At 42.9% G+C, this 22,958-nt stretch overlaps 1 protein-coding gene across 3 annotated transcripts; it reads right to left on the reverse strand.

The window, feature by feature from the left end:
• Nucleotides 1–741: 741 nt before the first annotated feature.
• Ncoa4 (nuclear receptor coactivator 4) lies at nt 742–22,398 on the reverse strand. 3 transcript variants are annotated; one of them, XM_050140595.1, is made up of 10 exons: nt 22,292–22,398; nt 9,445–9,599; nt 7,631–7,771; nt 7,381–7,469; nt 7,084–7,192; nt 6,584–6,673; nt 5,463–5,609; nt 3,181–4,194; nt 2,812–2,940; nt 742–2,120 (listed from the first exon to the last, which is right to left on the reverse strand). In XM_050140595.1, exons 2-10 carry the CDS (start codon nt 9,583–9,585, stop codon nt 2,115–2,117), a joined length of 1,866 nt encoding a protein of 621 aa, XP_049996552.1. In that variant the 5' UTR covers nt 9,586–9,599; nt 22,292–22,398; the 3' UTR covers nt 742–2,114. The 3 variants fall into 3 exon arrangements, with proteins under 3 accessions (XP_049996552.1, XP_049996551.1, XP_049996553.1); XM_050140594.1 differs by lacking the exon at nt 22,292–22,398 and adding an exon at nt 16,143–16,262; XM_050140596.1 differs by lacking the exon at nt 22,292–22,398 and adding an exon at nt 13,000–13,102.
• Between the last annotated feature and the right edge of the window lie 560 nt (nt 22,399–22,958).

Consider the following 22,958-nt stretch of genomic DNA (forward strand, 5'->3'; position numbering starts at 1 on the left):
CCTGCCTATGACCCACCCCAGTGCTCAGGAGGCAGTGACAGGATCCTTGGAACAAGCTGACTAGCTAGGTTCAAGTGAGATTTGGCTCTGGGTACCTAAGGTAAAGAGTACCTGAGAAAGACCCCACTGTCGACATCTGGCAAGAGAACACACATGCACAGATAACTGCTGGAGTCTAAAGCGACAGCCTTTTTTTCCTGCTAGAATTGGCCCCAAACAACGTGTCTTTGTGTTTCTGGTGAAATGAAGGGCTACTGACAGCTAAAGTGAGATTTTCTCCCAACCTAGCTGACATTAAACAACCTCAAGATACTTTAAGTTAATCATTAGAGTGGTATGCCAGAAAGAACACTCTGTCCCAACAGCTGACCTTCACTCTATATGGTAACTCTGGGGGAATAAATATTTAAGGGCTGGAAGTTTTCTAAGAAGCCTGGGAAAACTAAAGTGGAAAAGTGACAATCACATAACTACGCTGCAGGGTACATACCGTGATAAATACTAAGTAACCTCTGGCTACATGGTTGAGGAAAAATACACTAGGACCTTTTTGAAGTACTAAACCAGTGGCCAGATTGCACTGTTGTATGCAAGTGTGCTTTTAAATAAATATATATGTTGTTTTTTAGGGGAAGGCTGAAAATGATAGGGCTCATAAGCTCCTTGTGTAGTGATGCTGTTTATTGCATCCTTACCAAACATTAACATTTTGAGCTTTACAGATAACACAAACAACTGTGATGTGGCCATTATGCTTTTAATGGAGATATAAAATTTATCAATGCAAAAGAATGGTTTATGTATCATTAGCATAGTGATTAACTTAAATTACATTTTAATAATGTAAAATACAGTGTGTTAGACCTCAAAAGAGAAACTACAAAGTTCCTTGCAACTTAAGATGTTGGGAAGGCTCTTTAAATTGTTTTTACCCACCAACTTCATAATACTCAGTGGTATCTGGGGGGACATAAGAAAATACGAGGCTCTTTTCAGCTGTGATCCAGAGCTGTATGGTAATGTCACTATGAGACCGTAAAATTTTCCCACAAGTACTTCCGATAGGCATTTCAAAGGCTGAAAGTTATCCTGGAGAATTGTAAAACATAAATCCTGCAACTCTCCTACAGAGAAACTTTCTAAAATGTAAGCATAACTCAAGGACGTCAGTTCTATGAAGATTCGATAAACACTCCAAGGCACAAGTGTTGAGCACAGCCTGTTGATCAAGATGTCACTGCATTGTACTTTTGGAGGTTCAGGATGCTGTGCTAGAAGTGACAGGACATTGACTTTATCCCTAGTTAAGAGCACCAGGTGTCAAGCTCAGCTTCCATTTACACAGGGTGACAGGTGGTCAGTACTGCATTCCTAACACATCTTGCCTTTCTGTTTTTGTTGGCCTGGGGCTCTTTAAAGCAAGGTTTGTAGAACTTCAGGGGCTCTGACTGCCCTAAAAGTGGTCTTGAAGCAATAAAGAGCTTAGTAGATACTTGGAGAGGAATAAAGGCAGCAATTGCAGTAGCTTAATTTCTTTTGAATGAAAAATGTTAGAAATGACATGTAGCCTAAATATCTGATTAATATCAAAAATTGCAGTGTAACTAATAGACATTTAGTAGAGGGAAATATACTGTATTGGCAAGGTTAATTCTGTGAAATATTCTATATAATATATCAACTGAACAGAAATTTCAAACCACTAGAAGTTCATAGCAAGAGAAACAGCTAAAAGGCAATCAAAAGTCAGGAAAGTTTACCAGTTTTAGAACACATTAAACACACTTGATATAGAAATATTTCACTTTTAAAAACTAGTGTTTGCCGTTGAAGCTGCTAAAGGCCAATGTTCCGAAATGCTGTTTCTAGTAAGGGAGTCAGTTTGGTAGTGCTTCCATAAGAAGGAACTGCAATACCTTAGCATTAAGCCTCTTTGACACACTAGCTCATAATTCGATGATTTCTGTTTACTAGTCCAAAACTAAGCTAAGCAGGAGAGGAATGAAGCTGACTAGTCAGGCCTGGAATAAACAACGGCTTGGCAGGTCATAGTCGCTCAGCTCAAGGATGTGGTGATCTGCAGGAAAGCTGCTCAGTTCTAGTAGTCCATTGCTTCACATCTGTAAAAAGAGAGGGAAATAAAAGCCCACAGAAATCTCCATTCACTGCAGACAGCAAAATTCTTTCCACTTTGAAATGGACTCAGTTCTTAAGATAACACAATCTGAGTCTGGACAGATGGCTCAGCAGTTAAGAGCACTGAGACTGCTCTTCCAGGGGACACAGGTTCAATTCCCAGCACCCACGTGGCAACTCATAACTAACTCCAGTTTTAGGGAATCTGGCATCCTCACACAGACATACATGGAGGCAAAGCATGAATGCATATAAAAATAAATCTTTAAAAAAAAATCACAATCCTTGAGGGGACAAGAAAATTACAGGCAGTTAACAGATTAAAAAAGTTACTTAAGTATAATAAAGTAAGTTCAAGTGTATAAGATTTTAATAGTTTTCATATACTACTCTGTATGTGTGTGTGTTTGGTGCACACGGGGCATTTGTGCTATGGTGTGGATATAGGAGGTCAAAGGGCAATTCTGTGGAGTCAGTTCTATCTAGTTTTACATATGTTCCAGGGATTGAACTCAGGTTGTCAGGCACTTTTATTTTGCTAGCCCACCGTACCATAAAATTTTAAAGTACTTCTATTGATGTACAAATTAACAGGAAAATGGTTGGGGAAAGCCTAAGTTGGTAAGAAAGGGGACACATGAGCAGCTCTGATCACAGTGTGGTGCAGGCACCCACCTGTAGAGGAGTTCTATACAGCCATTTGTCTTTATCAACTTGAAGCTGCATACAGGCAAAAAGATCACACACTGCAGGGAGGCCACGGAAGTTATGTTCTTCTTGTAGGGGTGAATTCAGAAATACTTCCTGCAAGAAGATAGCAAAGATGATTACTAGGAGGTCAAGAGCAGAGGTACCAACTGTTGCTATAAAACAGGCTGAACTTTCTTCTTTACTGCAGCATGGAGGCTAAGGACCTGGGAAATTCACAAAAACTGGATTATAAAATCATCCATCCTGTTTATGACTTGGGAAAATTACTACCTTGGCCAAATTTAGCATAAATTAAAGCAGATTCAAATGGGGTAAATTTTGATGTCTGCTCACCTGGGCCTTCTTTCGAAGCAGCCACTTATCTTCCCCAGAGGAGAACTGGCTGAGGTTTCCCACTTTCTTTCCTGGTAAGACCCAGTCAGCAGTATTAAAAGGATGCCAGGAAGTGGTCATAGGGCCTTTAAGCATTTCTTTACCAGCTCTCTCCTCAGTACTGGGCACTTCCTTAGGGTTTCTTCCTTTGCATGTGGGCCGAATAAGCCACTCTGACAGGCAACTGTTCCTTATGTCTTGGAAGGGATCAGCAATTCTAGCAGGAGCCATTGCCTTGGGTGCCTTAGCTTGTTCTATTAGCTCATTTCTGGAAGTGCAGAGCCACAGATTCAGGAACTCTTTGCGTTTCTCAGACTCAGATTTGGGGTCCACAGGCATTCCATTCTTATCTTTTCCTTCGTTCTTCAGAAGCCATTTATACACAGCTTCCTTCTCACAGTTGTCATCACACACACACTCTGCAAAGCTTGTGCAGGGTTCGTTGGCTTTGCATACTTCCTCTACTCTACATGGGTCCTGATGGTTCTGGACAAGCCAGCCCTCGGTGCTTATGCTGGGGACCCTAAGTGGTTTTTTGGCCTCCAAGTGGTCATTCAGGCATTTCAAATTACCCAGGTTCTCAATCTCCACACCTCTGGGCTGGTTACCCTGACAGTTGGTACAGGAGTCAGGCTTGACAAGCCAATCATTCACATTGTAGGGCTCTTTGAACACCTGGAATAAGAGGTTAAACTTCTCACTGGTTTCACAGCTGCCATTCTCAGGCTTCTCCAGTTCACAGGGTTCTTGGGGAGTCACCAACCAATCCGACAGGTCCAGTTCTTCTTGATCAAGGAGCTCTATATCTTGGACCTTTTCAGCTTCAGTAGAGAAAGAGCTGGTGCTGCAATGGCTGTTAGACTTTGAGGAACTTGGTTTTCCAGGAATGTCTTGATGACTGTTGAGGAGCCAGTTCTCTAAGCCCTTTAGATTGCCCCAGGCATTGTTGAAGAAACTACAGGCTCTGGCAGAAGTCTATACAGAAGTAACCAAAAATTAATGTTGAATTTGCCAGAAAAAAAAAATAGTAAGATACATATTTACATGAAAACTCCATATTCTATAATCTTTTTAGAAAAGGATACTAGTTTTTATATAATGCCAGTATGATAGGTCAGACACATTCAAAGTCTAACAAGCATAAAATGATTCAACTGCTGTAAAAGCAAAACTGATACTGTGAAAATGAAAGAAACTAACTTGTAAACGACAACTACTGGAGAGGTTGGGTGGTTGTGGCAGTGTGAATGAGAATGACCTCACAGGCTCATAGATTTGAATGTTTGGTGTCCAGGTAATGGGCTATTTAGGAAGAAGGGGGTGTGGGATTGTTGGATGAGGGGTATTCACTGGGTGTGAACTTTGAGGTTTCAAAAGTCCATGCCAGGTCCAGTGTCTGTCTGTTTCTTTACTTCTAATTTATAGATAAGATGTAAGCTCCCACCCTGCTCCAGCACCCTGCCTGCCTGCGACCATACTCCTAGCATGATGGGTCATGGACTCATCCTTTCAAACTGTAAGCAAGCACCCACTTAAATGTTTTCTTCTATAAGTTGCCTTGGACCTGGTGTTTCTTCACAGCACACAGAAGAAGTAACTAAGACAGTGGTGAATACTCCACTGATAACTTCCTAGAAAGTCATATTAGCACCATGTAACAAAAGTCCAAAGGGTACTATGCAGAATTTAGGAAAACAATTTATAGGAATTTACTCCTAAGGAACTAATTATCTCTAAAGTATAGGGGACAGAATCTTAAGTTCCAGCCAACCAATGAACTCTATGTGATCAATCAAATGCATTCTGTATTTACCAAAATACTAGTTACAGAATGATTTTTATTTACATATATGTACTTAATGGGCTGGAGAGATGGCTCAGTGGTTAAGAGCACTGACTGCCCTTCCAGAGGACCCAGGTTCGGTCCCCAGCACCCACATGGTAGCTCACTACTGTCTGCAACTCCAGTTCCAGGGCACCCAACACCTTCACCCAGAAATACATGCAAAACATCAATACAGATAAAATAAAAATAAAAATTTTTAAATGTCCTAATGTCACTTCACTAGGAATTATGGACATGTATTTTGAAAGATATTTTTCTTTTCTAAACTTTCTACCTATAGTGATTCAGTCTTGTAATTAAAAACATGACCTAGAAAATGCTAAAAAAAAAAAAAAACCAAAGACATAAACTACTGTTAACCCAATCTACCTCAGAAACAATAAAGGCAGTCACACACCTGACTGTTCTCCAAGGTCTGTTTTGGGGTAAGCCAGTCCTGTGGGTTGGTACTAGGTACATAAGGAGCCTGATGACCAATAACAGCAGGTTTGCTCACAAGAAGCCATTCACTGAGAGAAGCAGCTGTGCTGCTGGACGCTGACTTCTACAAGCCATGAAAAAAAAAGCAAAAGAAAAACTTTGCTGCTTAATAAAGAAGCACCAAACACAGGAGAAAATTTACCAGAAACAGGAGACCCAAACACTCCTTACATTGGGCTACTCGACGTCACATGCCTTCCCTGAATCAATTTAAGTTTTTGTTTTCGCTTTTTTTTCTTACTGGCCTAGTGAGATGGATCAGTGGGTAAGGGCACCTGTCACAAAGCACAATTGACCGAATCTAATCCCCTGATCTACATGGTCCTCTGACCTCCACACAAGCACCATGGCCTGTGTATCCTGCCCCATACCCATACATACACAAATATAATTTTTAAAACTTACTGTGTGAGAGGGCACACATGCTATGGCATGTGTATGGAGGTCAAATGACACTCTGTAGAGCTGAACTTCTTCTTCCAACTTTATGCAGGTTCAACAGATTGAACTCAGGTAACCTGCAGGCAGGGTAAGCCTTTATCCCCTGAGCCATCTTGCCAGTCCCAATCTTCACAATTACAAAATAAGACCAGGAATGGTGGTGCACACCTACAATCTCAGCACTCTGGGAGGCCACGGCAGGAGGGCTCCAAGGTGAAGCCAGCTTGGGCTATATAACTATTCTAAGTCTGACTTGCTATATGGTTAGAGCCCGTGTCAAAACAACACAGCTGACTGCTAGAGTTCTTCTAACTCTCATGTCTTCGATCTTTTACTCATTTGCTTTTTTTTACAAACACATCTATCTGAATTACAGACTACCAAGGAAGAACCCATATCGGTAACAATGTTAATGATTTCCATTGAGCTGATTATTTTTCTCATTAAATCTATAAAACAACTAAACATGACATCTGGTGCTTCAAGAGAAGCATTCAAGTGGATGCCTTTTACAAATAACAGCAAATAAAAAATGGTTATCAAGACACAAAAGAATTCATAAATAAACCAGTTACTAAAAACAAAACTGCAGTTTACCTGCTCTGGCACCTGGATATAGCCTCTTTTCTCTAGGAAAGGCCCAGTATTTGAAGAGCTGGCATGAGCCATCAGGTGCTCAGGAATTTGCTATCAAGAAGAAGAGAATCACATTATTTATGCTTTTCTACCAAATAATAGTAGTATAATCCCTAAATTTCAAAATCATTGAGCAAAGCATTCTATTTTCATTGAAGTACTATTCACTGTAACTCCAATGGGCTATAATAAGCTAATGATCAGTTTGAGTTATCTATGTCATCATAAGAAATCTATACTTGACAGTAGTCTGATTTAAACAAGACCCAAATGATACTAAACCATTCAAACCATAACACTTATTTTTAAAAGTATCAGAATATTTTTAAAGACAGAGGATGAGCCTTAAGTATTCTCAGTGAATCAATAACAACCTCCACCTGCCAACCTACAGTTCTCATCATCCAGAAGGCTACTGACTTGAAGTACCCTAGGAAATAGCTAAAATTAACACCACTTACAATTGTCTTAAGGGATCCAAATGTGGTGATGGTCTGGCGCAGGGCAGATGTGTCTGCTTCAAAGAGCAGGACAGTTGAATCTTCAGGCTTAAGAGTCAAACTACCCAGTCTACGGAAGTGATAAAATTTAGATATTTTCTGAGGAATACCAGTATTAGCAAGTGTAACATTGTATACAAAAAAACTAGGATGGTTTTACACAAGAACAGAAAGTCAAGTTAAATCCAACTTGCAAATCTGACTTGTTTTTATGCCTAGAGAGTAGAACAAAGTCAAAACAAGTGAAAGGTCCTTTACCTCTCTAGGCACAGAGAGACTTGATTGGCGAGATCTTTGTTCTGGGTGTACTCCAGCTGATGAATAAGACAACTGAACTGGCCCATTAGCTACAAGAAACATGAAACCATCTATTTACAATTAAAAGTATCCAAGCTAATAAGTAACAAATTAAACTTTTATCTGAAATATTAATAACACAAAGCAGATAAAGCATTGTCTGGAATCCAGAACATATACCTAATGCAGTTTAGGCACGTAGTCCCCTTACCCAGTAAAGCTGCTGAGCCTGTTGCTGTAGTGTCTCCTCTTTAAGCTGATAGATGAGATCTACCTGCTCATTGAGCCACACCTCACGGCTCCGGAGGCACTCTAGATGGCGACTTATGCAACTGTGGATCTGAGCTTTGACCTAGGAAATGCATGGGAGCAGAAACTGGTGTTATAAGCCAAGGAATGACAATTCCCATAAAATACTAATGCTCTTAAACTTTTCAACACACATTCAAAAATTTGCCTACAATTACACCAATCCCATGAAGTCCTATGAATCCTAGTTAAAGAATCCAAGACTAAAAGGTATACCTAACTTCTAAAATCCATCTTCATTCCTCCTCCTCAGGGGATCAGGCTTATTTTGCATATCAACAATCAAAAGAAAAAGACACAGCAGGGATACTAATCCCCCTCAGTTATCCTGACAGCTTTAAGCTTTCTAAGTGGTGCACACTTTTAATCCCAGCACTCAGAAGGCAGAGGCAGGTGAATCTCTGAGAGTTCCAAGCCAGCCTGGTCTACAGAGCTAGTTGCAGTTCAGTCAAGGCTACAAAGAAACCCTGTCTCAAACCACCCTCTCCACGAAAGAAAAGAAGAGGAGAAGGGAGAAGGAAGTGGGGAGAAGGGAGAGGAACGAGGAAAGGAAAGAACAGATACTCTCTAGCTGGTCTGTGTTCTTTTTCCTATCTGCGTGGTTAAGCAGTCCATTTATAGTAAGCAAGTTTAATACAGGCATGAACCATCTCATCAAAAGCAAGGAGACCATTAGGGTGGATAGTTTTACCTAAACTAGTGTTCCTCTATTCCCTATGGTGGGATGCCTCACTCAGCCTTGATTTGGGGGGAATCATGGTCCTGCCTCAACTTGATAAGTCATGCTTTGTTGACTTCCATGGGAGACCTTCCCCTTTCTGAGATATGGATGGGGCAGGGCATGGGAGGGGGGGGTAGAGAAGGGTGGAGAAACTGGTATGTAAAATAAATTTTAAAATTTAATAAAAAAATGAATAAACTAATGTTCCTAAGTACATACAATGATTCACATTTTGTCCATACACAAACATTTTGAGGGAAAATTTCAGGATAGCTATAAATCATTCATGGGCATTCACATAAGTATATCAGCATATCATAAAAGTTCCCCTTTGGAAAAAGTTGTTTTTTGTGTCATATATTACTTGAAGTGTTCACCAGAAGAATGCTATTGGAACTAACATAGTTCACTCTGACTTGCAGAATAAGAGTCATTTAGAGACTATACAACTTAAATCATGCTACCAACAAGTTAAATGGGGACATAACAAAGTGCCATTTTATATCAAAAAGGCACAGCCATATCAGGCACCACATAGCACACACTTTTAATCCCAGCACTCGAGAGGCAGCAAATCTCTGTGAGTTCCTGGCCAGTCTGATCTACACAGTGAGTTCCAAGACAGCCAAGTTTACATAAATAGACCCTGTCTCAAAAAAAAAAAAAAAAAGCACAATACTGCTTACTGCTCACTCTCTCTGTTACTCTGCATGACAGCAAGACTGGGTACAAGAGTCACACAAAGGAGCAATCAAAACGCATGATGAATAGCAAATCCCCAAGTAGATTCTCAGATTCTTTCAGCAGCTGACTTATTTCCCTGTAGGATCAAAAGCCCCAACATGCCAGAGAGAGACTTAATTAGGGTTCAGAAACTACAGGATACAGAAGCAAACTTTCTTGATGGCACAGAGAAGTTAAGTCCTTAGAAGCTGAGTGCTCTGAACCAGCCTTGTGCTGCATCCAGACCAAGGAAGAGGAAGCACACAGCATACCTCTCGTAAGTTATCTTTAATTTGCTGTTCAGCCCGGAGTACTCCACCAATAGCGAGCTCCAGCTCCCTCCGTGCATCGCTGCACCTCAGAAGGGTTTCTCTATTACTGTGGCAGCCACTCTGTTCCAGGGAAGTATTCATTCTGCTCACTGTTCCTTTAAAGAAAGAAGAAAATACAAATAGCACCATAATTACAACCCCCAAACCACATTTTGATTGTGGCTCAAATGGTTACTCCAACCAGCTCTCACTACTAACAACTTTGGTGATTTCCACACATACTCAATACATACATATTGCCCCCCTTCCCTACCTAACCTGTTTCTGCTAGATAACTCTAGCATATGCCTTTAATCCCAGCATTCAGGAGACAGAGGCAGGCATGATCTCTGTGAGTTCCAGGATAGCCAGAGCTACAAAGAGAAACCCTATCTCAAGAAAGGAGGAGGGGAGAGAAGTGAAGAAAGAAAATTCTGATTTCTTTGGAGGACACCTTACATGTGAACATAATATCTGAGGAAATACAGCAGTAGTGCTGAATTAAAGGCCACATGCTGCTCAAAGTGTGAAACCACTCTGACTAAGGCTGTAATCCAGCACTGGGTGGGTGAGGGACTACGTGACCCTGTCTCAAAAGACAACAAAACAAAAACACCCATCATTAATAGGATTCTAGACTACAGATGTGGCTCAAAGTAGAAATCACTCTCCTACCATGTGTGATTCCCTGGGTTTTATCCCCGCAACTACAAAAATATAATAAATGACAAAAAATGGACTTGAGATATAAAAGAGGATATAAAGCTAATTGTTCTTCAGGTTCAAATTCTGTCATGGATGTTTGTTCTAGTGATAAAGTTATATGATAGTGAATCATATACAATCCAACGTGATCCACAACCGCGTCAGAAGTACTATTCAAACTATTCACTAAAGATAACAGGGACTCTGGGTCTGGTTAACTTTACTGTGTAATTCTGTAGATTTCCAAGTTCTTTTTATAATAAAGTTTATAAAGATATAGGAACTGGAGAGATTGTCCAGTAGTTAAGAGTGCTTGGTCCTCGTTCAATTCCCAGCACCCACCTCAGGTAGCTTACAACCACCTGTAGCTCCAGGAGATCTAACACCTTCGGGCCCTCTTTGGACACCCACATAAACAGGAAAGCCAGACACACAAAAGTATCTTTTTAAAAATTGTATTACAGGGAGTTGGAGAGAGTTCGATGGTTAAGAGCACTGGCTGTTCTTCCAGAGGCCCTGGGTTCAATTCCCAGCAATCACATGGCGGCTCACAACTAACTGTCTAACTCCAGTTCCAGAAGACCTAACACCCTCACGCAGATATACCTGGAGGCAAAACATCAATAGTCAGAAAGTTTTCCTGAGTATAAATCTGACACAATAATTCCATGCAATTTAGATATAAAAGATTTTTAAAAAAGAATTTAGTGTAGGTTGGTACCAAGGGTTCTCTGAGATTAGGAGAGACGCACAAGTGGGAAAATGATATAATGAGATGAACAACGACAAAGCACACTTGACACAGCTCAAAGCTGGTGTTTAACTTGGATAGATTTAGAATTAAGATACGGTTTATAAACACTTAGAAAAAGCCAAGCACTGGAGTGGGCTGTAGCTCCGATGGCAGCCTGCGTGCCTAGCAGGAAGACCTTGGTTTGATTGCCGGTAAAGTGTTGCACCTGAAACCCAAGAACTCCTGAAGTAGAGGCCAGAAGATTAGAAATTCAAGGCCACCTGATTATCTATCCTCAGCTACACAGTAAGAAAAGGCAGTGAATAGTCAGGAGTCCAAAAGGGGTCGACCAAGCTTCTGTGTAGGTTTTTTTTATTTGAATATCTGTTCTCTAATTACTGGGACTGAAAACAGAAGGCAGATATTAGAAACAATCTAGACCTGTGAGAGAAACAGATCCCAAACTATTTCTATGTAGCTTTATACCTAATGAAGCAAACAGTTTTGTTTACACTTTCATGGTGACAATTAGAATTAAAAAAAAAAAAAAAGATGGCGATCTTGTTGAAAGCAAATTCTGAGTTGGTATTCTACTGGAAATACGCAGAATTTAATGTGGATATTATTTGGATGAATTTGTCACAAGACTACTTTGCCCCGTGATTATTAGGCTAAAAATTATTTCTGAGTAACATGCTATGGAGACATTAAGAAAACGGAAGGAGGCCTCAAAAGCATGGACGGAAAAACAGAACACAACAAAACTGTTCTCCAAACAGGAAGGCTGTTTGACCTAGATAAGTAACTCTCTGGGAGGCCATGATTACTACTCTCCACTACTTGGAGACCTGTCTAGTAGGATCAGACTTCTTCAGAATCGCCCTGGTTTAGCAGACTGCCCAACAGTCCGAAGGCTATGACTCTGGCTCAGCAGCAGCATCCTGCTCAGAGGGATCACAATGGCCGGCTGCCCATTCGAGGCAAAGGGACGTTCTCGACTTGCCTTGACAGCATCCCCAAGACTAGGTTTCACATTAGGCTGAAAGCCGGTTAGGGCCAGTACTCAGAAATAAACTGGGGGACTGGAGAGATGGCTCTGCAGTTAAACACTCTGGCTGCTCTTCCAGAGCACCGGGTTCAATTTCCAGCATCCACGTGGTGGCTCACAAACGTTTGTAACTACAGCCTCAGGGGCCCTCAGACACTATCCACATAAGTCATACAGAGATATAAATGCAGACACATAACCTAATTTTTTAAAAAAGAAAGTAAAACTCGTAAGAAGATGAAGCCCAGTAGGCTTTCTTACCCTGCTTCAGCAAAGGATTCAGATCGAGGAACTTCTGAGTTACTACCGAAAACTCAAAGTTCAGTAAATTTCCAACTTCCCACTTGCTGACTCTGTACCTCAGTCTGTTTGCCCACAACGACCTACAGAAGGAAGGACTTCCTCAACTGCATTTGTCAGAAGCCCCTGTGGAATTTCCTAACCCTGGAAACAGCAGCTGCATTAATGCGTGTTTCCATCTCATATTATAACTGGGCCCTGCCGAGGCCACATCACCAGCGGGTGTTCCACATGCATGGCCTGTGGCTATTTTCCCAACAGTCTTCCCTTGTGCCAAGCGTCTCAGGCCCTCACTTGTGTGGAATGCTCCAATGCTTGGCACTATGAAAATTTTAATTAAAATATTGCTTTATAGTGTGAAAACCCCACAATTCTAGAACAAGCCAGAAACACTCAAATACAACTATAGCAGGCTGTACTACTTGATCCGTAATGGGAACCTCTTCAATCTAATCACAGGCACGTTCAAGTGCCCAGGAGTGGACACAGACAAAACACACAGTGGCTCATAATTGAGATCTCAGCGCTCAGGGGCTAAGGCAAGACTGCAGCGAGTTCAAAGCCACCATTTGTTACACTGTGACTTCCAAGACATCCTGGGCTACAACAAAACAAAAGGTTCCTAGTTGATTGTTTTCTTGTCACCAATGACATGTTTTACCACAGTTATATTTTTTCCAACTTAAAATGGGCACTGTCTTTCAAACACAGTCGTCCTGTTAAAACTCACAATCGTAAGATCTCAGCCTCCAAACACTTGGATTACAGGCATGTGCCACAGCTGCTGGCTGCCTCCTCCTGGTGTAAAGAATGAGGCCATTACAGCCTGGCAGTGATAGTGCACATTTTTAATCCCAGTACTTGGGAGGCCGAGGCAGGTGGATCGCTGTGAATCTGAGGCCAGCCTGATCTACAGAGCAAGTTCTAAAACAGTTGGGGCTACACAGAGAAACCCTGTCTAGAAAAACATAAAAATAAAATAAATAAATAGAAAGAAAAGGCCATTACAAACAACTACTCATGGAAGCCTGAACCAGGCTAAAGTGGGAGGGGGGTATCTGAGTATGAGGACTGACTTTTTTGTTTTGGTTTGGTTTGGTTTGGTTTTTCAAGACAGGGTTTTTCTGTAGCTTTGGAGCCTGTCCTGGAACTAGCTCTTGTAGACCAGGTTGGCCTCGAACTCACAGAGATCCGCCTGCCTCTGCCTCCCAAGTGCTCCGACTAAAGGCGCGTGTGCAACCACCGCCTGGTGAGGACTGACCTTTGTCACTGTCTGTGGTTCGTACATAAACCAGGCTGATCTCTAACTCACAGAATGCCACCTGCCTCTGTTTCTCAAGTGCTAGGATTAAAAGCACTCACTTTTTACCATTGCAGTTAATACTGTTAGCAGGTTTAGCTGACTGATGGAAACCTTAAAAACCTCCACCTCTTGAGTGCAGATAGCAGCAAGTGGAGACTATGCAATCTATGCAAACTTAGGTAGCACTTGTTTAATAGCTCCCCATTTAATCTTTCACTATACAAAAGCAAAATCTCAACAGTCTAACAATAAATATAAATACAGTTTAGATATAATTTTGACATATAAGATATATATATGTATATGTATGTGTGTATATATATCTTCATCTTAATTTTGCAAACTACTGCCCCGGCACTTTCAAACAAGAATTGAATTACATTAGTTTTCCCCACAGTTGTGTGTCTATGTGTGTGTTGTTTTTGTTTTAACTTCCTTGTTTCTAAGATCCCTGCACTAAGTTTTAGAGTACTGGAAAATGTGAAGGAAACACACTCAATCCTTAACCACCACTGTCCCTCACCAAAATAAAATCCTCAAGTTTATGGGGGTGGAGTATCTATATGCAACACACATATCTAGTTATTAAGTCCAAACATCTTTGAATCAGTATTGAGCAACCAACCACAAACTTAAGTTAATTTGGCATCATATGCTTTGACCCTAAGATTTCCAAAAAGCTGTAATTCTCATGACCCACACTAACCACAAACTGAAAGATGGAAAGGTTTACTGTGGTCACAGCTCAGTGGGAAGTGTTTAACAGGCTTGGGGTCCTGCGTTCAACTCTCAATATCAATAACACAGTTAAATAAAACCTTTGCTAGCTTAGGACAGTACCCACATTTCATGAAGCCAAAGGCCTACAGAGTATAAATGACATACCCATCCATACACACAAACATATGTACGTATGTACATACGTGTGTGTATACACACGTCTGTAGAATGAGCCTGGTATCCTTTAAGATTTATTTTTATGTGCATGAGTTTTGTTTGCATAAAGAAAGTGTACTACATGTGTGCTGGTACCTTGGAGGACAAAAGGTGTCTGATCCCTGGAACTGTAGTGACATATTGAGCAATGGAGGTGCTGAGAACCAAGCTGGTTGCCAGCAAGACAAACAAGTGCTTGTACATCGAATCATTTCTCCTAAATGATCCTTTTAAAAGGTCACAAGCACAGGGAGGGCTTTGGATTCAGAACTAGTGTTCTCCAGGTCTGGTCCTGTGTTAGCTAGTCTACTTTCGAGTCTTTACCCATGAGTTATGTTTACCAAAATTAGAGTTTAAAATGAATGTTTTTAAGGGTTTACTATTAATTTTCATAGAGTCTCAATAAATTCTGGGCCGAGTTTCAGAAGCATCTACCTGGAATGACAACTACAAAAATACACAGCACTGTCATGGCAGGCAGCGATGAAAATACTACCAAGTCCCAGCAGGAGGAAATGAAGAAAAAAGCTTTCAGTTCCAGTATCTGTATGTAATTATAACTAGTCCACGGTTTAAAATACTTTTTTTTTGTTTTTTTTGTTTTTTTTTTTTTTTTGGTTTTTTGAGACAGGGTTTCTCTGTGGCTTTGGAGCCTGTCCTGGAACTAGCTCTTGTAGACCAGGCTGGTCTCGAACTCACAGAGATCCGCCTGCGTCTGCCTCCCGAGTACTGGGATTAAAGGCGTGCGCCACCGTACGTTTGTTTTGTTTTGTTTTGTTTTGTTTTTCAAGACTGGGTTTCTCTGTAGCTTTGGAGCCTGTTCTGAAAGTCGCTCTGTAGACCAGGCTGATCTCGAGCTCAGGCCTGTCTCTGCCTCCCAAGTGCTGAGATTAAAGGCATGCGCCACCACTGCCCGGATAGATCATCTTTTTATTAAACATGGGACTCACTAAGTAGGCCAAGCCTGCCTCTGTTTCCAGAGTGCTAGGATTAAAGGCGGGTGCCCCACGCCTGGTTAGAGGAGATTATCTCTAACACTCCCCTCCAGCTCTCACTGTCTCAGCTTGCTCCTGCCTCCAAGAAAGCCCTCCACTTTTTACTGATTTTCCTGGCAGTTGAGTCAATAACGCAGACTGAAATACTGTCAACTGCGTTATCTTTGAAGAGGCAACCTACATGAGACCATTTGTAAATTTGCAGTGAAAGACTACCAGTTTAGTAACGGTAAGTGGGATTTTGCAATTTCACTTTGAGCATCTCTTGGCTTATTTTTTCTTCTCTGTCAGTGAAAGCGGGTTTTTGAGTCACATTATCTCAAAGATTATCCACTTCCAATTCTTTACCTTCGGCAGTGCTCTAATTGACCAGCTTCCACACGCAGCTGCTAGGCCCCCAGCATTACTCTAAGCAGTAACCGAAAAGCGGCTGCAAAATTCTGTCACCTAATAGCAAAACTAAATAAGGTTTTTCTGGTTCAAAAAATTTTAAACTACCGGTAAAATTAAGCTAGCGCAGTAGTGACTCAAACAGCTTTCTAGGCTTCCCGTTGCCCTTTCTAGGAGCGGCTGTGAAACCGCTCTCAGGGCTCCCCGCCGCACGCATGCGCGCTCTCCTGGTCCAAGAAGCAGACTTACCTCGCAGTAGGGCCCGCGACACCAACTGCTGCGTGACCACGGTCGGCCACCTTTTACCCTGTGGGCGATCAGGTGCCCGGCCAGGTGATGCCCCGCCCTGCACACGTCACGTCGCCCCTCCCGCCCGCCACTCCACCCACTACAGCAGCCTGGGAGTGGGGGGGGTGGGGGGCCGAGAGCAGCTAGCTCCTCCGCAACCTCTCCAGGCAGCACGCCGCCGAGGGCTCAGCTGCAAATCAATAACCAGACGAAAAAAGGTGGGCCGGCGGCGATTGCAACAGAGGTCCACCAGCCGGCTGGGTTCACCCCAGAGCTATTTTGATTTGGTTTGGTGGTTAGCTTTGTTTTGGGTTTTGTTGTTGTTGTTTATTTATTTTTAATTTTTTAGAGTTTAGAAAAGCTCTTGCTGCCGGATAGTGGTGGCGCACGTCTTTAATCCCAGCACTCGGGAGATCGGCAGGCGGATCTCTGTAAATTTGAGGCCAGCCTGGTGTACAAGAGCTAGTTCCAGGACAGGCTCCAAAGCTACAGAGAAACCCCGTCTCCAAAAGAAAAAAGAAAAAGAAAAGAAAAAAAGCTCTTGCTAGCCGGGTGGTACATGCCTTTAAACCCAGTAGAGGCAGGCTCTAAGAGTTTAAGGCCAGCCTGGTCTACACAAAAACCCAGTCTCGAAATAAAACAAACACCAGAAAAGCTTTTGCTATGTAACTAAGACCGGCCTGAGGTTCCAGCGTGCTGGGACTGGCAGGATACAAAAGGGGGGAAAATGAACCAGGACATATGTGAAAGGGAAAATGTGTCTCACTCTGGGATCTACTTCATATCTTCTGCTGTCTGAGTAAAACTTCAACATAACTGGTAAAACCAAGCTCGTTTTCCTAAAGACAGTTCAGAAAAAAGATGTCAAAAACAACCAATTGCAACGAGTGTAGTGTTCAAATCTGTAATCTCGCGGACCAGGAGAAAATAGGATTGAGAGTTACAGGGAGTGTCAACCACAGCAGAACTGAAGGTCTATCCAGGACACCAACGAACACCACTCCCCCCCCCCGCCCCCCCTCCCCCACTTAGGCCAGAATGTCCTGACCTTGAGTTGAACTGTCTAAACTCCCCTCAGGCTCTAGCCCCAAACAATACACCTCAGAAAATCAGCAGTTTCCTGTACAAACATTAATTCTTTAGCAGCTTACATTCTTTCTAACTTAATGTTTGAAACTTACTCAACTTTTAAACTTTGCTTAATCTTTAAACCTTGCTGTAAATCACTACTTTTGAGTACCACCGCGACGTAAAAAGCGTGGTAGACACTTGAGCTCAAAGCTCAGCACCCCTGCGTCTACTGGGACTCGGCTCGAGTAAGAACCTCTCAAATCTCTACTTAATAAACTGGTTGACTTTGCTTAAGGTGACTAGTGGCGACATTCTTTCCTGGGGTGTGGCCAGGATCAAGCCACGGGCGTCGTGAGCTGACTCTGCAGGACACTGGAGGCAGTGAAGCCTACAGTTAAGGACCTATTTTCTCTTTTCTATGCATATGAAGTGACTTTAGTGAACAGCAAGAGTAAAACGAGCATCCCAGGCCACCAAGCCCCAGACACCGGCAGCAGTCCACCAGCACGGTTTCTGAGATCCCAATTCAATCCTTCCTTAGAAAGAAAGAAAACAACTAATTCCAAATATCCTTTTTGATAAGATATTTGGTGAAGATAAAAAACTAGATGAATGAAAAATGTATGGTTCTCTTCATGGCGATTGCTGATCCTTAGTATATTAAAGAAAAACTGATGTTAATCAGGTAATCCCAGCACTTGGGAGGCTACAGCAGGAGATTCATCCTTGCCATCCTGGGCTACACTATGAATTCAGACTACATATATAAACCAAGGCTGTTCAAAACCGAGGGCGGGGGAGGAGCACACCTAATCAGTGTGTGGGACTGCTGGGATTCTTGACATTGCCATTTTAATAAACTAAAAATTCCCTCTTTCCATCCATTCCCTCTACCCTGTCCAGCTTGGTTCTCCAGCAATGCTAAGCCCTTCAAGCTGTCCGCAGCGGAAGTCGCAAGCACTAGAGAGCCTTTCCTAAAGAAATCCATCATTCTTGGATACTGCCTGCCCACAGAACTGCCCCGCTGCCTTCTTGTGCCTACTCACATCTACACAGGTTTCCAGTAGGAACTCTAACACAAAGGCGACCCTTTAACAACAGCTCCTCATGTTGGTGACCCCAACCATAAAATTATTTTCATTGCTACTTCATAGCTGCAATTTTCCTACTATTATGAATCCTAATGTAAATGAGTGGGGGGTTTGGGTTTTTTTTTTTTTTTTGGTTTCTCTGTGGCTTTGGAGCCTGTCCTGGAACTAGCTCTTGTAGACCAGGCTGGTCTCGAACTCACAGAGCTCCGCCTGCCTCTGCCTCCCAAGTGCTGGGATTAAAGGCGTGCGCCACCATCGCCCGGCAATGAGTGGTTTTAATACATCTTTTACTAAGGGATAGATAAATAATGTACTAATGATCAAATTCAGAGCAGCCACGATAACATATATTTTGGTTATAAACATAATCAACTTGATGTTGCTCCATTAAGGAGTGTGGTATAAATTTAGGAAAGTAATTCAGAAGAGGAAAGTGTTTCTAACACAACTGTTCTCTTTTTTCCCCAGTTCTGGGAAACGCCTGGCCTTGTGAATGCTAGGCAACACTTAAGCTACACCCTAGCTAGCCCTTGGTTTCTGACAGAGCTTCACAAAGTTCAAGCTGGCCTTGAATTCTGTATTCTAACCTCTCGCCTGGGTTCCCAGAACACTGGCAATAACACCCAGATGAATTTAGTTCCTTGTTTTGAAACTGGTGAGGGTGTCAGCACAGAAATCAAAATCCCAGATTAAGTACTGAGAAAGACTTTTTAAAATGGCCAGATCCAAAAAGCTTCATTCCATAGACTCAGAACAACAACAGGTTTGAGAGGTAAAATGTGCACTATATTTACAAACCAACTCAACATCTTTCCCCTCCGACTTTGCAGTACCACAGAAACTCAAGGTAGACTTTCAGTCTAGGGCTGTACCCTATGCTCAGCTTCAACTTCTTCCCCAAGAGAGCCAAGGATAGGAAAACGGGCTACTCATCTGCACCCCTATGAACACTTTAGTGCCAGCACTCGGAGGCAGAGGCAGGCGGATCTGAGTTCGAGGCCAGCCTGGTCTACAGTGAGTTCCAGTACAGTCAGAGTTGTTATACAGAGAAACCCATTCTTGAAAAAAACAAAAAAGAAATATCTTATCTCTGTTTTTATATTTTAACTATCGTGTGTTTTTCCTACAGAAGCAAACAAGAGATCATTTTTCCCTTCTTAAAGCCTGAGAGACTAGCAATAAAGCCAAAATAAAACTCAAACCTTATCTGAGGGATTACTTTGGAAGCTGTAATTGTCCAGGTATGGAAAGACTGTTACTTACTGACAAAACAAACCTCATTAACCAATTTTGTTAGCTACTCACCCAACACTGAGCCAAACTGCTAGTTCTGTAGGGCAATCGAGGTCATGCCAAATGAACTATGAGCTCAAAAGTCCCAAGCAGAATCCCAGTCCTCCAGAAAAACAGCTGGGTTCTACTGCACAATCAAACCAAGCAAAACCAGGAATGCCTGCCTACCTGGTGTAAGAGTGGTCGTGAGTCAGCCATGCTAGAGGGAAGATAAGTCAACAGAGTGCCTACACCATAATTATTTAGCTCACTTGCCTGCGAGCCCATCTAATTCAGGGAGAATGTACGATAAGCTAGGATCTGGGGGATATTGACTGTAAGCTAACAATGATAGCTGAAATGTTAGTTTTAACAATTACAGAAGACTCGCTGAGGAGAACAATACGGTGGCTCCCCTGTCAGACAAGCATACAAAGTACTACTGGTGACGCTCTCCGGAACCAAAGTGCTCAGCTTGGCAGTTATCATAGACTTGACAGCTATACACTATAGATACAAGCTCGCAGCTCCAAAAGTCTGAGTCTGACTGCTTCTAGCCTTTTGACCAAGATCCAGAGTAAGTCTAGAACACTCAGCTGTATTTTGAAGGGGCCATTTAAGGCTTATGTAGTCATTCAAGTATTTGAGGCTACAATGGTGAGACTGCCATCTAGTGGAGACTTTGTGCCACTAGTTCATTGACAACACTAAATTTCTGAAATAAAAGGCACAGTTTAAAGTTAAAAAGCAGGCTCAGTGACTATCTCTAAGCGCCTACCAGTGTGTTAACACTGTATGGACAAAGCACCAGAAATCACTAGCCAAGAGACTCTCAGATAGAGAAGGGATATGTGCCACAATACTCAGAGGAACCCTGAGGTTTCTAGCAGTCTATGCTGATTTAATAAACTGGAGAGGAATTAAGTCCTGCGCACTTATAAAATTAGACGCAAACTCCCCTTTAAGAAGCAATTCTCACTGGGCGGTGGTGGTGCATGCCTTTAATCCCAGCATTTGGGAGGCAAAGGGAGGTGAATGTCTGTGAGCTCAAGGTCAGCCTGGTCTACAGAGCTATTTCCAGGACAGCTAGGACTGTGACACAGAGAAACCCCATCTCAGGGGAAAATAATTCTCCCTTCTGTAGTTCAATGATTTCCACTTTTGAAAACCTTCCCTCAAAGGAATGATGTAACTGGAGAGATGATAAATCATGATAAAGCCTTAGTCACTAACCCCTACCCCTAACTTTAAATGTCTAGGTTCTTTTCCTAGAGACTCAAAGAGCTAACGAAGAGGCAAAAGGGAGAGTGAACGCGAGGACTGTTAAGAGTGCTGGAGGCTACACATCTCCGAGTAAGCAAACCCCCTTTCCTAACAGCTGGGTGTGGTGGCATGCACCTGGTAATCCCAGCAGATTCCTGCAGCCCAACCTGTCTCAAACAAGCAAAACAGAACTGGAGAGATGGCTCAGGGGCCAGAGTTCAGTTCTCAGGACACACATCAGGTGGCTTCCAAAGACTGGTACCTCAGGTGTTAAGCGAACGTGGCACTCTCTTATTAAACAAACAAAAAAAAATCCAAAGAGCAAATCATGTAGCTTGCTGAGCGGTACAAATGAAATAAATTCCAGGGAGAATTTCTTTCCAAGATTCGGGTGTACTTCAAAGTTCAGAAATGTCGCAGTGGGATCCTAACAGAGAACCAACTGGCTTACCTGTCCCAAACACACCCAGGGAAATAACTCAAGAGCCCTACAACAATAGTCCAAATTCCCAAGCGGGTGATAGAAAGTCAAGTCCTTCCAAAAGGAAGCCGCGATGGTGAGCAGGTCCTACTGACCAGCACTAATAGGAAACCTGTGTGTGCTGAGGGTCAGGTAACTCCAGCCCTCTGCCTTGTCATTATCGATCCATCCTCCCAAGTTCCAGCCTGTAGCTTTTAAGACGGCATTGTTTCCACCACAAGACTTAGTTACATCAGAGCTGGGAGCATGTCCATTTCTTACACTGCTATGTCCTCAACAGTCTGAGCACACAGCATTTTATAAATGAGTGACTGAGCAATGAATCAACAACCCCGCACGCTCTTTCTTCTGATCAGCCCAAGGGAGAAATCAAGCTACTTTGTGGGGGCTGCTGGGAGAATTAACTGGGATGTTAAGTAATACTATGTTCACGACACAAACGGCCTCCAACATCCCACCTTGCCAAAACCCAAGGAATAGGAGCAAATATACTCTGGATGAATAATGGAAAACGGGTCCACCTGGGATCGGAGACCCAGACAAGACATAGAAACAGGGTTGTCACCACTGAAAAAGCAGGGTGGGACAGTCGGGAGAGGGTAGGAAAGGGATGGAAGAGAAGCTTCTCCAAGACTGCGGGCTGCAAATCGGGGCCCAGGGACGGAGCATGTCGACATGGGGGCGGGGGTGAGGGTAGGGGACACGGACGCAGGCCCAGCCCTGGGCAAGAAGGAAGAATGGTGACTCCGGATCGCGGGGGAGGGAGAGGAGTCCAGGCCTGCGGTGACGCGGGGAAGGGAGAGGCGACTGGGCCCGGTAGGATGGTGGCCCGGGACCCCGCGTGGGCCGGGGAGAAAGCGCAGGACAGGCCACAGGCCGGGGCGAGGAGGGCAGCAATAGGAAGCGCGCCCGCCGGCCGCGCTCGTCCTTACCAGCTGGCAGGGCTTCTTCCGGTGACCCGAGCGCACCTTGGACCGACCCAGACACCCAGCCACGAAAGAATCCGGCCCCGGCACCCAGAGTTCTCGCGATAGGTGGCCTCCCTACCACGCCTCTCATTAGCGTTCTGACAGTTTCGCGAGATTTCCTTCCGCGCCTGCGCAAAGCCTCTGTAGGGCTCAACGTGGAGGCGTGTGATAATTTTCACTGCCCCTAATCTGGCTCCTTCTCGTGCCGATCAGTAAGTCAATCAAGTATTTTGAAGATGTGCTATGCTGAATGGAGAAGTACGCCAAGTGAGCCCCTCGCACCAAATGCTTGCACAAAGTAGATTTTATTTAGCTATAACATTCATATGCAAGGATACATGTCAGAAGACACAAAAGATCATATATCACATGACTCCGTTATTATAGAAATCAAGGCAAATCCTTTTATTAAAAAATTTAGAATCGATACAGAGTAATTGTACATATCCTTGAGGTGCTAACTTTCAATACATGTAAACAGTGTGGGGGTCAGATGTGGGCGATCGCTGTATTTATCACCTCTTTGTATTGTTAATTTAGAAAACTATCAACTAATTATTTTTTTTAAATAGTTAATCTGGGTGTGGCGGGACCTGGCTGCAATTCCAGCGTTTAGGAGGATAGGAGGATA

This window comes from Alexandromys fortis, unplaced genomic scaffold (assembly GCF_014885135.2).
Source record: "Alexandromys fortis isolate MF-2015 unplaced genomic scaffold, M_Fortis_MF-2015_v1.1 scaffold_46, whole genome shotgun sequence".
Classification (NCBI taxonomy): Eukaryota; Metazoa; Chordata; class Mammalia; order Rodentia; family Cricetidae; genus Alexandromys; species Alexandromys fortis.

Excerpts from the sequence above, each read along its gene's own strand:
- Ncoa4 (XM_050140595.1), bottom strand. The coding sequence starts at position 9,585 with ATGAATACTTCCCTGGAACAGAGTGGCTGCCACAGTAATAGAGAAACC. Across the intron at positions 6,674-7,083 it reads TTGGATCCCTTAAGACAATT|CAAATTCCTGAGCACCTGAT; the intron begins GTAAGTGGTGTT and ends TCTTCTTGATAG. Across the intron at positions 2,941-3,180 it reads TGCTTCGAAAGAAGGCCCAG|GAAGTATTTCTGAATTCACC; the intron begins GTGAGCAGACAT and ends ATCTTCTTGCAG.